General features: G+C 38.5%; 2 protein-coding genes and 1 pseudogene across 3 annotated transcripts in view; 1 reads left to right on the top strand and 2 right to left on the bottom strand.

The window, feature by feature from the left end:
• Nucleotides 1–17,399, bottom strand: part of SRP72 (signal recognition particle 72) — a 105,277-nt gene that overhangs the window by 73,260 nt on the left and 14,618 nt on the right. The window lies entirely within an intron of this gene.
• On the top strand, nucleotides 4,226–5,887 carry LOC138175031 (GTP-binding nuclear protein Ran pseudogene; annotated as a pseudogene).
• Nucleotides 16,012–17,399, bottom strand: part of PAICS (phosphoribosylaminoimidazole carboxylase and phosphoribosylaminoimidazolesuccinocarboxamide synthase) — a 76,779-nt gene continuing 75,391 nt past the window's right edge. The window contains exon 19 of one of the 2 annotated variants that reach the window (XM_069105281.1): nucleotides 16,012–16,656. In XM_069105281.1, coding sequence (XP_068961382.1) covers nucleotides 16,490–16,656 — 167 coding nt within the window. In that variant the 3' untranslated portion in view covers nucleotides 16,012–16,489. The remainder of the gene's footprint in view (nucleotides 16,657–17,399) is intronic. The other variant, XM_069105282.1, reaches the window with a different exon arrangement.

Raw genomic sequence — 17,399 nt, 5'->3', positions numbered from 1 at the left:
ATCAGAGGAGAATTTTGCTCAAATTGTGAGCCTGCCTCCCAGCCAATGGTAGAAGAGACAGCAGGGGGGGAAGGGGCTTGACTTCGTTAGGGTATAAATTCTTGTTCCTTCTTCTGTAACATGCCTCCTCTCCCTGATATGCTATGGAGAAGACCGCCCTTTTCCAGGGGAAGAGAGTAAAAACTTCCTGTTCCTTCCTCAAAATACCTCTGACTTTTATTTTTTCTGGGTAGGGGATTTTTTGGGGTCCCTGGAACCCCTAATGATGTTACTTTGCCAGATTTGTCTGCTGATAAAGGACAGTGCTGTTGCTGTAGAGGTTCTGGAACCTTGCTGTTGGTTCAGAAGCCCTGAAGGAGGATTTTCTTGTATGTTTACAGAAATCCTGAAGGAAGGTCTTGCTGATGTTTTCAGGGGTCCTGAGACTGTTCTGCAGGCAGTGAATTGATGAGGACACTGGCAGTGTAGGAACAGAGATTGCTGAGAACTTGCCAGAGGTCAAGATGAAGAAAAGACCTCTTCTTGGGTATTGAATGCTGTGATGATATGGTAACCTTGTCGTGGCTTAGGGGTAGATGGCCTTTGTGCTCTCCACGGCCCCTTTGAGAAGGTTTTTTGGTGGTGATGGATGTTCTTGTAATCCAGGAAAACTTTTGACTTTTATGCTTTGTGACTGACCAAATGAATATACTTTATGACTGGTAACTAATGTCCAGTTGAACAGAGAGAAGACTTTGTGATTGACTAAATGAATGTACTTCCAAGGGGTGGAGTACTTGGACCTTAGTACTTTGTGATTGAATTGGGAACTTACTAAATGACTGATTTTGATTTTCTGTGAATGTTTTGACTTAATCTGTCACTGAATAAATAGAGTTTGCTATGCTCATAATCCAAACCTGGAAGTTGCTTGTGCTTGGTGTTACACTGAGATATTTAAGCTTGGCCCATTTTATGAGGAAACTGAGTTTCAGAGAGGATGACAAGCCCAGAGTCTAACATGAGAACCCAAATCACATTACTCCCTCCCATTACTCTTTTAAGTCCTCTCAAAATGTTATTGAAGGATATATTAGATCTTTATTTTCACTAATTGCTAACCAAAATTTATCTTTCCCCATCCAAGCCAAAAGATCATTTAGGCGTCTGTGGACCATAGGTCAAGAACTCCCCAGGGCTAGTGGCACATATACAACCTCCTTAGCTTATGTTAGGTTTGACACTACAAAGCTACTAAATACTTGGGTTATAAAGTCATTGTGTTAAGAAACCAAAAGTACTTAAAACAGTGGCTCTATGGAACAGCAACAGCCTGCAAACAGAACTCCAATATGCTCTACTGCTTTGTCTAACTGGTTTCTACACCCTTCATTGAGCCTAATGGAGAACAGTGTCATGATCTCACAAAATGGTTAGAATTTAAAGTAACTGAAGTCACAGCTGTGTTGTATTAAGCTTTAACATTGTGCTTATTTAAGAGGACTAGATTCTGCTGCAGGGCTGAAAGGAGAGGTACTAGAGAGATGCTAAGTTCATGGGGGCCTATAATGCCATACATGAGCAGCCTTCCAGAAGAATGCTACTGTGAATAGCTTTTAAGATTCTGATTACACAGTATAGTGAACACTCTATTCCATAACAAATCAGAGCAAAACATTCACAGTAAATCAAGGTACAGCATTCACAATGTTACAACTTATCACAGAATATCAAAATACAGCATTCAAACAACTTATCACTAAGATGGACACATAGTTTTCACCATAGTGGTCACAAAGTTTTCAACAAAGAACAATCATTTAGTAACTCAGCATTCAATCATCCTTAAGGAGGTCTGCCTCCTTACGGGACACAAAGTACAATAGTCAAAGTTCTCCACTCATGGGGTACACTAAGTTACAAATCAGTCACTTATTCAGTCATCAATCACTAAGTACAATTGTTTAGTCAATCAGTCATTAAATCAATTCAATCATCCAATCATCCTTCATCACTCACTATTTAAATCATCAGAAAATACACAAACCCTCCACCCCTAGGTCACTAGTAAATAACAATTTCTCAGTCAGTACACAGTATCCAAATAGTCTTCTTTCAGTTTGACTTGGGGTGGTCTTTTGGATTCCCTGGATCCCCTTTCATGGTCCCAGATCCCACCTGGATTCACCAAACTGTCACCTGGGTTCAAAGGCAGACAGCTTGTCCTTGTCCAGCTGTCTGTGAAGTTCCTGCTCCACATTGGAGCTCACAGTGTCCAGTCCATCTCAAATCCTTCACAGTCTCTGTTCCTGGGAAGACAAGGCTTAACAAAGCCACAAACAGGTTCATTCAAAGAAGCAGCATCACAGTCATGCGTCCTCAGTCGTTGGCAGCTCTGACTGGCTCTCAGAAATCCTCAGCAGCTCAGGCTGGCCCTAGGATTCAGCAGAAGTTTCAGCTGGTTCCCAGAATCAAAATCATTCCATCCAGGTTCTCAAAATAAAAACCATTCTCTCCAGCCTGGGGGTGGGGCGTGGCATTCCTCTACAGCCTCCCCAGTGGCAGAAGCTTCGGCTTCTGCCTCTTCAAAGCTTGCTCCAAGAAGATCTTACTTTCTCCCTCTCTGGGGCTTTTCCTTATATACAGTATTGCCCCTCTCTGTTACATCAGCAAAAGGCAACAGGAGTTCATACCCTCTGTTTCTTTAACAGAAGCTTGATTAATTACTAAGTGCTAAGTACCCGTTACCTTTGCCAATAGAAAGGTATCTTCAAATTCAAATTACATTACCATTACAGGGACCAGGAAGCTTGACTGTTCAGCCCCTGCTCAGTCACTTACTAGTTGTGACCTTGGAAAGTCAGATTGTTGAGATAACAATTTCAGAGTTGGAAGAGATCCCACAAAAATAATCCAAAAGGGAAAAAAAAAATCCAAACTTTTCATCTTGCAGATGAATAAACTAAGGCCCAGAAGTTATAACTTGCTCAAAGTCCCATAGCTTTTTAGTAACAGAGAAGGGTCTAGAATACTAGTTTCCCAGGTTTCAGTCCAATACTTCCCGTTAAAACACCATTGCTTTGGGGCCTATTTCCTTTTCTTTAAACTAAGGATTACATTAGATTAAATAATCAACTATCAAAATTCTATGGTACATTCTAGTAGGTCTAAAGAAACCCTGCCAGATTAAAAAGTGTAGGAGGAACATCTTTTAAAATAAAAAACATTGAAATCAAAGCAATTACAAGGATCTATTTTGCCCAATTATGTGCCAGCAAATTTAACAATTTAAGAAAATGGAAGAATATTACAAAAATATAAACTGCCTAGAAGAAATAGAATATTTAAATAAAACTATTTTAGAAAAAGAAATTGAACAGGCCCTAAATGAGCTCCCAAGAAGAAAGCATCAGAACCAGATGGATTTACAAGTTAATTTTATCGAACATTCAAAGAATAACTAATTCTAATATTAAATACATTATTTGGAATAATAGGCAAAGGAGTCCTACCAAACTTCTTTTATGAAACAAATATGGTATTGATAGCTAAACCTGGAAGAGCAAAAATAGAGAAAGAAAATTGTAGACCAATTTCATTAATGAATATGGATGCAAAAATCCTAAGTAAAATACTAACTAGGAGACTACAACAATATATTACAAAGATTATGCATTGTGACCAAGTGGGATTTATACCAGGAATGCAGGGATGGTTTAACATAAGAAAAAATATGAACATATTTGATTATATCAATAACAAAAGTAACAAAAATCATATGATCCTATTAATAGATGCAGAAAAAGTTTTTGATAAAATACAACACTTCTTCCCATTAAAAAATACTTGAAAGCATGGGTATAAAGGAATTTTCCCTTAAAATTATAAGAAACATCTACCTAAAACCATCAGCAATTATTTGTAATGGAGATAAGCTAGAAGACTTCCTAACAAGATCAAGAGTGAAAAAAGGATGTCCATTGTCACCAACATTATTCAATATTATATTAGAAATTTTAGCAATAGCAATAAGAGAAGAAAAATAAATTTAAGGAATCAGAATGGGCAATGAGATAATAAAACTGTTTTTGCATATGATGATATATTTAGAAAATCCTAAAGATTCAACAAAAATAAGTGGAAACAATAATTTTTAGCAAAATAGTAGTATATAAATAAACACATAAATTATCAGCATTTCTATATAATACTAACAAAACCCTGCAAGAAGAGATAGTAAGAAATACCATACCCCATTTAATACTGTAGACAGTATAAAATACCTGGGCACTCCAAGGCTTTGGTGCTTACCAAAGCAAACCCAAGAACTACATGAACAGAATTATAAAACACTTTTTACACAAATAAAGTCAGATTTAAATAATTGGAGAAATATTAATTGTTCATGGGTATGCAGAACCAACATAATAAAAAATGACGATTTTATTAAATCTATTCAATGTCATCCCAATTAAATTGCTAAAAATAATTTTACTGAACCAGAAAAAATGAAAACAAAACTCATTTGGAAGAACAAAAGGTCAAGAATATTAATGGAACTAGTGGGAAATAAAATGTAAAGAAAGGAGATTTAGCAGTACCAGATTTCAAACTATACTATAAGGCAGTAATTATCAAAACTATCTAAGAGGGGCAGCTAGGTGGTGCAGTGAATAGAGCACTGGCCCTGGAATCAGGAAGACCTGGGTTCAAATCTGGCCTCAGACACTTAACACTTACAAGCTGTGTGACCTTGGGCAAGTCACTTAACCCCAATTGCCCTGCTTTCCCCCCTGCCAAAAAGCAATAAATAAATCAATAAATAGAATAAACTTAAAAAAAAAAAACTAAGGGTTCAGTCAGGCGGAGACGGAGACACTTCTGGAAGAACCATTGCAATGGCTGCCCAAGGAGAACCCCAAGTGCAGTTCAAACTTGTGTTAGTTGGAGATGGAGGTACTGGAAAAACCACATTTGTAAAACGTCACTTGACTGGTGAATTTGAGAAGAAGTATGTAGCCACGCTGGGTGTTGAGGTCCATCCTCTCGTGTTCCATACTAACAGAGGTCCTATTAAATTCAACGTATGGGATACAGCTGGCCAAGAGAAATTTGATGGTCTGAGAGATGGTTATTATTATTGATGATTATTATCCAAGCTCAGTGTGCCATTATAATGTTTGATGTAACATCAAGTTACTTACAAGAATGTACCTAACTGGCATAGAGATCTGGTACAAGTATGTGAAAATATCCCTATAGTGTTGTGTGGCAACAAAATGGATATGAAGGACAGAAAAGTCAAGGTGAAATCAATTGTCTTCCACAGGAAGAAGAGTCTCCAGTACTATGACATCTCAGCCAAAAGTCATTACAACTTTGAGAAGCCCTTCCTTTGGCTTGCTAGAAAACCTATTGGAGACCCTAATTTGGAGTTCGTTGCCACGCCTGCTCTTGCACCTCCAGAGGTTGTCATGGACCCAGCCCTGGCAGCACAGTATGAGCAGGACTTACAGACTGCTCAGACAACTGTGCTCCCACATGAAGATGATGACTTGTAAGGGAATGAAGCTAGAGCCCAGAGTCACAGGTCCTGTGATGTCAGTGGTGTAGCGGGTCTGCCACTTTATTATATAGCTGAGCAGAACATGTGCTTCATCTTTGGGATGCTGAAGGAAAGGAATGGGCTTCAGAGTGAATGTAGCAGTTTAAAAAAATATAATTCATATTTTGGACCTGCATATTTAGCTGTTTTGGACCGCGATTACGTCCCCTTGAGTTTCAAATATAAGACTGCTACAGTCCCATCACAATACTCAGTGGTGAATCTTGTTTGTTACTGTCATTCCCATTCCCTTTTCGTTTAGATCATAATAAAGTTGTATTTCAAATATCTAAAAAAAAAAAACTAAGATAGAAAAGTAAGAAGTAGCTAAGAAATAGAAAGGTAGATCAGTGGAATAGAGTAGATATACAATGCACAATAGGAAATGATTAAAAATTGCTTGGAAAGCTGTAAAGCAGTCTGGCAGAAACTGAGCATAGACTAATATCTTACACCATTTACCAAGATAAAAGTAAAAATGGATACATGATTTAGATATAAGGAAGATGTAAGAAAATGAAGAGTATTAGAAATACTCAAATTGGGGTGGCTAGGTGGCGCAGTGAATAGAGCACTGGCCCTGGAGTCAGCAGGACCTGAGTTCAAATCCAGCCTCAGACACTTAACACAAAAACTAGCTGTGTGACCTTGGGCAAGTCACTTAACCCCAACTGCCCTCCAAAAAAAAAGGAAAAAAATACTCAAATCAACTACAAAAGACCTATGAAGGAAGATTAAGAGAAAGAACTTATAAACAGAAGTACATATAGTATGATTTTATATACACACACACACACACATACACATTTGTATCTAAAGGTAGTTTTCTCTAGGGTGGGGTGAGGAGGGAGAAAAAAAGTGCACAGAGAACAAAAGAAAACTTAGAAGGAAGCACAGAAAAACAGGATAGCTTTGAAAACAATGTGTAGTATTTATGACAATTTTTCAAAAAAAAGCAAACTATGAAATGAAATGGGAAAAAATTATAGGCATATTGAAAGCAGTTTTTGTCTATTAAGAATAAAGAAGGAAGTTGCAGTGGTGGAGTGTCTCCCTTACAAATAGGCTCTGTGACCTAGCTAGCTACCCAATATCAGCAGTTGCTGCATCCCCGCTACCTGACCATGGCTTTTCTGGAGTTGCCACTAGAGTCTACGTCATCAAAAACAGCAAGAATGAGAGTTTGGCAGCAATACTGTCCAGACCAGTGGTTCACTTTTAGCAACCCATGTCTACTACCAAATACTTCTGGGTTCCATTTCTAGCAACAGCTCCTGTGGAAGGACTCAGTACCCTGGGGAAATGATCCCCTACAATTCAGGTCTTCCAAAAGCAGAAACACCTGAGGCCATCAGTGAGCAAGCTTTTTGTTCAGGAAGCTGGAGTTCATGACAACTGTGTTGGAATTCCCAGAGCACTTGGGAACTTTCTAGGTTGCTCATGGCATGATCCCCTGGAACCTGGCTCAAAGGCTATAAGAAAGGGACAACTAGTGTTGGGTCTTCTGCATGAGCAGCAGTGCCCTCCCTGCCACTCTTTCTGAAGTGCCCTGGGCATCAGATTCCCTTCCCCTTTCTTTTCTCTCTCCCCCTTCCTTTTTACCTCCTTAGATTAAGCAGGCTGCTTAAAATGGTGGAATGGTGTCTTTTTTTTTTTAAATTTTCGAAGGAAAACAAAATGCTCCAAACAAGAAACCACGCTTTAAAAAAAAAACTATTTAAATCACTCATATGCTCTCTAGCAGTCTCAGCAACTTTGTATTGTACTCAATAGAAAATAATAAACTTTGATCAGCCTTTAGAAAAGATTTAAGGATAAGTTCTATACTATCTGTAAAAATCAACTTCCATCACTGTGATGATTCTGTGAATTGGTTCACTTATTCTTTTTTGTTTGTCTTTTTGGAGGGGGAAAGCAGGGCAATTGTAAGTGACTTGCCCAAGGTCACATAGCTAGTAAGTGTTAAGTGTCTGAAGCTGCATGTGAACTCAGGTCCTCCTGACTCCAGCGTTGGTGCTCAATTCACTGCACCACCTAGCTGTCCCTCAACTATTCTAGAAAAAAAAAAATTAGTAATTGAATTAGGCAAATCTTCCAAAGACAGACAGAAAGGTTCTGTATAAACCAAGAAACAAGGAAACAATCATAAAAAGAATTCTCATTAAGCTTGGCGCACCAGAAAGAAAAATGCTCTCCTCTACCCTCTTTGCTGAAGTGGGACATTAAACATCCTATCAGAATTAGTTGATGATTATAGTTGATTATATTTGTTCAACTGCCTTTTTTCCATTTTTTACTCTGTCACAAAATGTGATTCTTTAAGGAGGGGAGAAGGGAGGGATATTTGGAAATGAAGGTGACATAAAAACTAAAGGTGTCCACAGAGATTTTAAAAATGAAATTCAAAACAATTTACTGTGTAGATGAAAGGAGACAGACAAAATCCTTATTTCCCTGGAAGAGATGTGTGTCGATGGATAGGAAATCAAGATACAGGGGAAAGGAGTATGCAAACTATCTAAGAGAATGTCTTCAACTACAAACCAATTTAATTTTTTGTAAACTTATGGGAAATAAGGTAAAATATGGAGTTTACTTTTACTGGAATTGGAAAACCATTGTGACTTAAGTCATTGCTATGTTTGACAAGGCACTGGTTGTTCCTGCAGTAATATCAAATAGTGTCCCATGTACAAATAATGGCAGAAATTCATGCCAATACTTTAGTGTAATAATTTAGTAAATGATTATCAGTTTTATCTCTCCCCAGTTTCAGATCTGCTGGACCAAAGCCAACTGTCTAAGATTTTAACATTATGTAAACTTATGAAGCCTGCCACGCAAGAAAGCAACTAGCCAGCAAAAATATTAGAAAGTCTAAGAAAAATAAAAACCCAAGGAGATTAACTAAATCTTTCACAGATGAAAAAAAGTATAAATAAGGCACCATGAAAACACAAAGTTTTATGTTTTCCTTTTATTTTGCTAGAAGCTTTGTTTTCCTTTTATTTTATTAGAGGAAGCCAAGTGGCACATACCGTGTTTCCCCGATAATAAGACACTGTCTTATTATTTTTTTTTGGAAAGAAAAACACCAGAGGGCTTATTTTCAGGGGGGGGGCTTATGTTGTCCTGCCTCAGCTCTCCTCCGCCGCACTGCTCTCAATGGCACCAGCAAGCAAATCACTGGGGAAGAACAGGATGACGCGCTCACTGCTGCAGCTCTGATGGGATGCAGCTCCGAGCATGGTGTGCGTTTCACGGGGGTGGGGGACAGTGCATACAGAGGGTACCCTAATGTAGTGTGTAGAGCAGGGGATCACCTTCACTACAGTAGCAATCTCAATAGGGCTTATTTTCGGGGGAGGGCTTATTATCGGGGAAACACGGTAGGATAGATCTGTAGGCCTGGAGTCAGGAAGACCTCAGTTGAAATTCAGCTGCAAGACACTTAATAGCTTTGGATCCTGGACAAGTCACTTAACATTCCTCAACTGTAAAATGGGGATAATAATAGTACTTACTTCTCAGGATTATTGTAAAGATTAAATAGGATAGAATTTGCAAAGCACTGAGCACAGAGCCTAGCACATAGTAGGCTCTTAATAAATGCTTGTTTCCTTCTTGTCAGTTTAATTTGTGTATCCTGTTTAGGCTGGTCCATGAAAAAAGGAACTTGGAGGATAAAGTTCTGAGTAGACCAGACTTTAAGCAGATATCAATGAAATTTAGAAGTGAGATATGAAAAACATTTTGTACTTCTTAGCACTACTAGTAGGCTAAAATAAAAAGGATAACATTTTTTAAATTTAAAATTGTTTATTTTTAGTTTATATCATTCATTTACGCAAGATTTTGAGTTACAAATTTTCTCCCCATCTTTCCCCTACCCACCTCCCCAAAACAGCGATCCCACTGAATATCTTCTCCCCTAATCTGCTCTCTCCCATATCCTTCCTTATACCCCCTCCAACTTTCCAGTAGGGCAAGATGGATCTCTATGCCCCAGTGCCTGTATATCTTATTTCCCTTAAACATTTGATTTTAAAACTTTGAATTCCAAATTCTTTTCTTTCTCTTCCTCTGTGGTCACCCACCCTTACTGGGAAGATAAGCAATTCAGTATATGTGTACATGCGTAGCTATGCAAAACATTTCCATAGTGGGTATACTGTGAAAGACTGACTATATTTCGCTTCATCCTATCCCACACCCCACATGTTTTATTCTCTACTTTGACCCTGTCCCTTTCCAAAAGTGTGTGCTTCCAACTTCCCTCCCCTGCAACCTGCTCTCTCCTCCATCATCCCCCTCTCATCCCTTTCCCCCCTACTCTCTTGCAGGGTGAGATACCCTATTTAGTGTGTATGTCATTCCCTCCCTAAGGCAAATTCAATGAGAGTAAGGTTGATTATTCCCTTTTGCCTTCCTGTTCTTCCCCTCCACTGTAAGATTTCCCTTGCCTCTTCTATATGAGATAGTTTACCCCATTCTGTCTCTCCCCATCTCCTCTCATTATATTCCTCTCTCACCTCATAATTTCACCTTTTAAGTATTATCCCTTCCTATTAAATTGGTCCTGTTCCCGCTGTCTATGTATAGCTGCACACACACAGACACACACACTCACATATGTATTCATATGCCCATATACCCTCCTATATACACACATATGTATGTATACATATACATACACATTTCTATTCCCTTCAATTATTTTCATACTGAGAAAAGTTTTATAAGTTATAATGATTGTTTTTCCATGTAGGAATGTAAATAGTTTAACTTTGATAAGTTTCTTATGATTTCTTTTCACTGTTTACCTTCTCATACTTCTTTTGCTTCTTGTATCTGTCAAATTTTCTATTCAAATCTGTTTTTTTTTTTTCAGCAAGAATGCTTGAAAGTCCTCTATTTCATTGAATGACCATATTTTCCCCTGAAAAATGATACTCAATTTTGCTTGGTAGGTGACTCTTGGTTTTAATACCAGCTCCTTAGACCTCCGGAATATCATTTTCCAAGCCCTTTGATCCCTCAGTGTAGAAGCTGCCAGATCCTGGGTTATCCTGATTGTGTTTCCACAATATTCAAATTGTTTCTTCCTGGCTGCTTGTAATATTCTCTCCTTGATCTGGGAATTTCAGGACCTGGCTATAATATTCCTAGGAGTTTTCTTTTTGGGATCTTTTTCAGGAGGTGATCGGTGGATTCTTTCAACTTCTATTTTGCCCTCTGGTTCTAAAACATCAGGGCAGTTTTCTTTGAGAACTTCCTGGAGGATGATTTCTAGGTTCTTTCTTTGATCATGGCTTTCAGGTAGTCCAATAATTTTAAAATTATCTCAGTGGTTTTTCCCATGAGATATTTCACATTGCCTTCTATTCTTTCATTTGTTTGGATCTGTTTAACAGCATCTTGATTTCTCATAAAGTCATTAGCTTCCATTTGCTCCAATCTAATTCTGAAGCAATGATTCTCCTAAGTGAGCTTTTGAGATTTTTTTCCCATCTGTCAAATTCGGCTTTTTAAGGCATTCTCCTCATTGCCTTTTTGAGCCTCTTTTGACATTTGAGTCAGTCTGTTTTTTTAAGGTGTTATTTTCCTCAGTCAGGCTGTTGACTTTCATTTTGTAATTTTCTTGCATTGTTCTCATTTCTCTTCCCAATTTTTCCTCCACTTCTCTTATCTGCTTCTTAAGGTCCTCTATGGCCTGTAACCAGCTTGTATTTTCCTTTGGAGCTTTTGGTGAAGGAGTTCTGACTTCATTGTCTTCCTCCTGTTCCATGCTTTGAACCTTTTTGTCCCCAAAATAGGAGTCTAAAGTTGGATTCTTGTTTGCTTTGCTTCTGTTGCCTGGTCATGTTGCCACTCAATTACTTGTATTTTGGCTTTTTGCCCCAGTAGGACTCTGCTACCAGATAGGGGAGCTTTCATCCCAAACGCTGGGGTTTTCTCAGGTATTAGTTGGGTGCCCTCTCTGAAGCCTTCACACGCTCTGGCAAACTGGTTGCACACCCCAGGACCTCCACCCTAGACTGCAATCCAGATCCAAGAAGGTTAAAGCAAGAGTGATCACCCCTCAGATTGGTCGCTTGGTCCCCCTACACTCTGCAGGTCAGGAGCTGAAGCTGCCACGTGGCAGCAGCTGTGCCGCAGCCCTCAGCAGCTTGTTGCCCCAGGGGCAAAAGCCAACACACTCCCAATTACTGGGTCCCAAAGTCCAGACTGCACTGACCTCTCACTCTATCCTTAGCATCTATGTGTTGATAATTCTGGACCGCTACAGGTGCTAGTGATCTGGAGTCCCTCCAGCTGGTGGCTGGTCAGGCCCACCCTGGGGCTAAAACCTCGGTGTGGGGAGCTTGACTCCCAGAGCGCTGTGCTGGCTGATTCCTGCCAGCCTGTCCTCAGCAGGAGGTTCTGTGTCATTTCGTGGGTTCTGTAGCTCCAAAGTTGAGTCCCCTTTTACACGGATTGGAGGTGGTGAGCCGGAGCGGTGCGGATGTCCTGTTTCTACTCCGACATCTTGACTCCGCCCTCCTATCCTTGAGAATTTCTTGAAGGATGATTTCTAGTTTCTTTTTCTGATCATGGATTTCAGGTAGTCCAATAATTTTTAAACTATCTCTCCTGGATCTATTTTCTAGGCCAGTGGTTTCTCCAATGAGATATTTCACATTGCCTTCTATTTTTTCATTTGTTTGCATCTGTTTAATAGTATCTTGATTTCTCATAAAGTCACTAGCTTCCATTTGCTCCAATCTAATTCTGAAGGAATTATTCTCTTCAGTGAACTTTTGAGATTCTTTTTCCATCTTGCAAATTTGGCTTTTTAAGGGATTCTTCTCCTCCTTGGCTTTTTGAGCCTCTTTTGCCATTTGAGTTAGTCTATTTTTCAAGGTGTTATTTTCTTCAGTCAGGTTGTTCACTCTCTTTTCATGATTTTCTTGTATCATTTTCATTTCTCTTCCCAATTTTTCCTCCACTTCTCTTACTTGGTTTTCAAAATCCTTCTTAAGCTCCTCTATGGCCTGTAACCAATTCATATTTCTTGGAAGCTTTTGGTGCAGGAGTTCTGACTTTGTTGTCTTCTTCCTGTTCCATGCTTTGATCCTTTTTGTCCCCAAAATAGGAGTCCAGAGTTGGATTGCTGTGCTTGCTTTGCTTGCTCATGTTGCCACTCAATTACTTGACTTTTGAGCTTTTTGCCACAGTAGAACTCTGCTTCCAGAAAGAGCTTTGTCCCAAATCACTGGGATTTTCTCAGCTGTTGGAGCTATTAGTTGACTGCCCTTTCTGAAGCCTCCACACACTCTGGCTCTGGTCACACACCCCAGGACCTCCACCATAGACAGCAATCCAGATCCAAGCAGATTAAAGCAAGTGATTACCCCTGAGAATGGTCGCTTAGTCCTCCTACAATCTGAAGGCCAGGAGCTCCGAAGCAGCCACACAGCTGTGGCCACTGCACCTCAGCCGCTTCTCCCTTCAGGGGCAGAGGCTAGACAGCACTCCAAGACTCCCTGTTCCCAAAGTCCACACTGACCTCTCATTCATTTTGTCCTTAGCATCTATGGGTTTATAATTCTGGAAACCACCACAGCTGCTGGTGATCCACTCTCCCAAAGTCCCTCCAACTGGTGGCTAGTTGTGGCTAAAACCTCAGGCTCATGTGGGGCTAGGCTCTGCTCCCAGAGAGCTGCAATGGCCCCTTCCTGCCAGCCTGTTGGACTATCTTCAGTGGGAGGTTAGTTTCTGTCACTTTGTGTGTTCTGTAGCTCTAAAGTTTGTTTAATTTTTTACATGTATTGGAGGTGGAAGTGGGAGCCATGCAGAAGTCCTGTTTCTATTCCACCATCTTGGCTCCACCCCCAAAACATTTTTTCTTAAGCAAAATATTTAGCAAATTTTAAACAATTATTTTGATAATTTTTAAAAACTAGGTGTCTTCTTATTTCACCTAGTTTGGAAGAGCAGAGGCTTTCATTGACCCAACTCCACCACTAACTGGCAGGGATAGAATTGATCTGTCTTAGACCTGGACAGGCTCAAACCTTTTTAGGCAGCCCAGTATCCCAACCCCTACCCTGGAGGCTCACCATGTTAGTGTTACATCCCACTCCTGCTCAGAACTCTTATAAAGAGATTTGTCAACCTCAATCTCTGTGGTAATATAAGACCTTTAATGACAAGTATATAAAGTAATAAAGCTATAAAACCATATATGGTAAGTACTATCTGAATAGTAGATAACAGACCTGTATAGTTCAAGGGTACAGGTTCACTTCTAGCTGGGGCAGTCAAGATGTAGAGCACTGGAATTTGAGATATGCCCCAGAGGATGTATGTACATAATAACAAGGAAAGGGGGTATAGGAAGCAAAGACACAAAAGCAGGAAATGCCCAAGGCATATTTGTAAGACATCAAACATCCATTTGGGGTCAGTGAATTATATCTTACTAAAGGAGTTTATTTTTAGTATTGAAATGCTCAAAGCAGCAATTAGGAAAGATTATTCAATTTACTTATTGGTTGGAGAGACAGAGAATATCTACATCTGATATATTTGCCAGTGGGTCCACTTAACTTTTTAATGTCCAAAGTGGAGGAATAGTACCTATTTGGTTATTAATGGAGGCAACCTGGTACCGATGAGTTAACCCACACTCCCCACCAAAAATAGAACCCCCAAAACTGTTGGGCAGGATGATAAAGGGAGACTGCTTAGAAATGAGAAACCAAGTAAAACATGTCAGAATTTCTTCAGATGCATTGTAATAAGTCGCTAAAAGTGGTAAGAATGGCATGAAGGGTAATTAAACAACAAAAGCTGAGGACTTCAGACTCCAGAAAGGTAAGGTTAAGAGGGATGTCAAATTCCAATGTTTCAAGCAACTAACTGGAAGAATGGTGAGGAATTGGGAACAAAGGATGATCTTGTTTGTGGGGAACATGTTAGTCTTTGGACAGCTGTGGCTTAGTTGAGGCGACAGCACAGAGTTGGGAATTTGAGAATAACATTTGCACAAGCCAATTTGGGAGGCATCTATGGAAGTGACAGATAAAATATTGGGAATGGATGAGACTCCCAAATGAGTGTAAAAATAGGAGTATACAAAAATGAGTAACAAAAGAGAACTGAAAACAAGCATGGGTAAAAGGCTCACATTTAGGGCATAGAATGATAAAGAGGATTCAGCATAGTGGTCAGTTAAGTAGGAAGAAAACCAGGGAAGTAAAGTCTTATAAAAGTTAAGGGACAAGAACTTAAAGGGTTATCATCTGGGTCAAATACCACAGAAAGATCCAGATAACATGATAAAAAGGGATTAGATAATCTCTAACTCACTTTAGCTTTAAATCTAATGATCTGCTGATTCCTTTGAGAAATTTGGCTCCGAAAGGAAGAGAAAGAGGACAGTTATAGAGGGCAGCAACTGGGTCAAAGTGAAAAGGTTTTTTTTCATTCCAAGTTAAAACTATTGGTGGAGTTTGGCTAAAAGCTAGCTAGGGAAGGGGAAGAGACTGATGATGCAGAAGAAATAGCCTCCCAGGTAGTGGGGTTAGTTTGAAGCAGAAAACATAGGATAAAGAAAGGGATTCACTGATGTAGAAAGGCTAGTTAATGGAGATTTTCTTAGTATAACAGAAGGTTAAATAGTTTACCTAGAGTGAAGAGATGGGTCAGACTGGAAGCTAGGGACGGCAACAGTCACAGAAGAAAACAAACTTTTTTAACACTTGCCATGGGATAAATTTAGATCAAGCCTTCGCTTTATGATTTTGCCTGTATTAAGCTACTAGGTAGATCATATAAAATACAATTTCATTTGTGAAATTTTAATGCCACTTTTTAGAACCAGCCTGTCAAGTCCTGCTAAGTATACTTGCCCAATGTTATACTGTTACAATGTAAATATACTGTTACTCTGTACAAATTTATCCCATGTATACATCTTCTCTCATGGAATGAAAACTCCTTTGACAGGAAGGAAGGATTTTTTGGGTATCTGTAGCCCTGCACATGGTCATGTCCAGAATATAGTGGTGCCTAATAAATGCTTACTTATTGTTCTGAAAAACCAGATTAAAAAACTGAAGATTTTGAAACAAACGCCAAATTTTGAAGCCAATAGATTAAAATATTGTAAAGGTGGAAGGAAAAATAAAGTGAATTAGCAAAATAAAAATTATATGACCAGAAAATATTGTTAAAATATTGAGTCAAAAGCAGATTTTCCAAGTTTCTCAGCTTTTAGACATAAAGGCATGCTATTATCCTTCTACAGTGCTTTCCCCTTATAGCCCTGTCTTCTTTTTCCAACCATCCAAGACATATGAATATGTCAGGGACACAGCCTTATCAAGTTTTCTATGATATATTAACTCTATTGTAAAAAAGTAACCTGGAAAATACTGGGATTCATAGACATAAGAGATTTTAATTGACTATAATGTAAAACAAGAGTTAAAGTCATAGCTGTTACCATCATTTCTAAGATACATTTTTGCTTTAACTTTATCTGGGTTCTTGCCTTTAGAAGTAATTTTAGAGAGCTAGCTCTGTGATAGGAAATAACACTTTATCTTATATCTCAAGATATGAATTGCATGTCACTGATAACACACCGTGTTGATTACTAGACATTGGAAAACAGATCATAAAAATATTTTCCAGACGGGATTACAAAATTTCTCGTAAAAAGGAATACACATACTAAAGATGAAGATACATATACATGCTACCAGACCATAAACACAAAATCAAGTAAGAAATTTTATTAGTATTTTTCTATGATTAGTTTAGAATGATCTTTTTCTTTTGCCTGATTGATAATACTTTTTGAAGCTAAATTAGAATCTTTTTGTTTCCCACTTTCAAAAATGCACTGTATTCTTCTTATAAACTGCATTCTCTGATTTTCTTATCTGCCTGCTTCAAGGAAACCCATGTGTTTAATATGCTTCCTCGAAGTTTAGCCCATACCAAATGGTTATTTAATCCAAATATCTGAGCTGCAAACTGAGCTGCTCCCTCAGGTGAAAGTATAGTTGAACAGCCAAGACCTGGAGAGACAGAAAAAAAGTCAGGGAACTCAGCTATAACACAATATGTATCTTTTAGGAAACTACTTTTTCACTCTATAGAAATTTAACAAATCTCCATATTTATTAAATAGAAATTAAAAAATAGACTATCTCACAACCCACCATCTTTCTCAATGGCAGTAGATATAGGAAAAGTACATGCTTTAATTTGATAGGACAGTCTAGCTTTAGTCTTTTTTTTGTGCTCTTTTAAGATCAGCTAAATAGTTTTGTTAACAAAAAATATTTAAGACAAATAGGATATTTATAGCTATAGAGAAACATATCTAAACTTTATTGTGGTTTTCTGGGGGGAGGTTGGGGGAGGGAATAAAAGAAAACTCACAAGGGAGCAAAGAAAAAAATCAAATAATACTCATTGTGTTGAGTATTATTTATCATATAGGTTTTCTTGAAATGAAAATTTATTGTTACATATTTTGAATCCTCTCATGTTCTGCTATGCACACAACCTGATTTTTTTTCCCTTTCTAACTTTGTATTTAAGTTCCAATATTTAAGTTTATGGTATGTTTTTGTTTCTTTTCTCTATTCTGTATTTGTGCTCTGGCATTTGAGCCTAAAACAAAATTTTGGAAAAAAAATGAATAGGACTTGGCCAACTGAGGCATCACTGTTATTCTGATAAATCATTTTAGTTGACTATAATACTAAAAGCTGGAATCCCTGTGCTTATTAGTACTACTCTCAAATTTGGAGTC

Source organism: Petaurus breviceps, unplaced genomic scaffold, assembly GCF_028583685.1.
Source record: "Petaurus breviceps papuanus isolate PSGF00001 unplaced genomic scaffold, PetGlider_PUasm1.0 76, whole genome shotgun sequence".
NCBI classification, from domain to species: Eukaryota; Metazoa; Chordata; class Mammalia; order Diprotodontia; family Petauridae; genus Petaurus; species Petaurus breviceps.
Note: the sequence above shows the minus strand (reverse complement) of the source record. Positions and strands in the feature narration are given on the sequence as shown.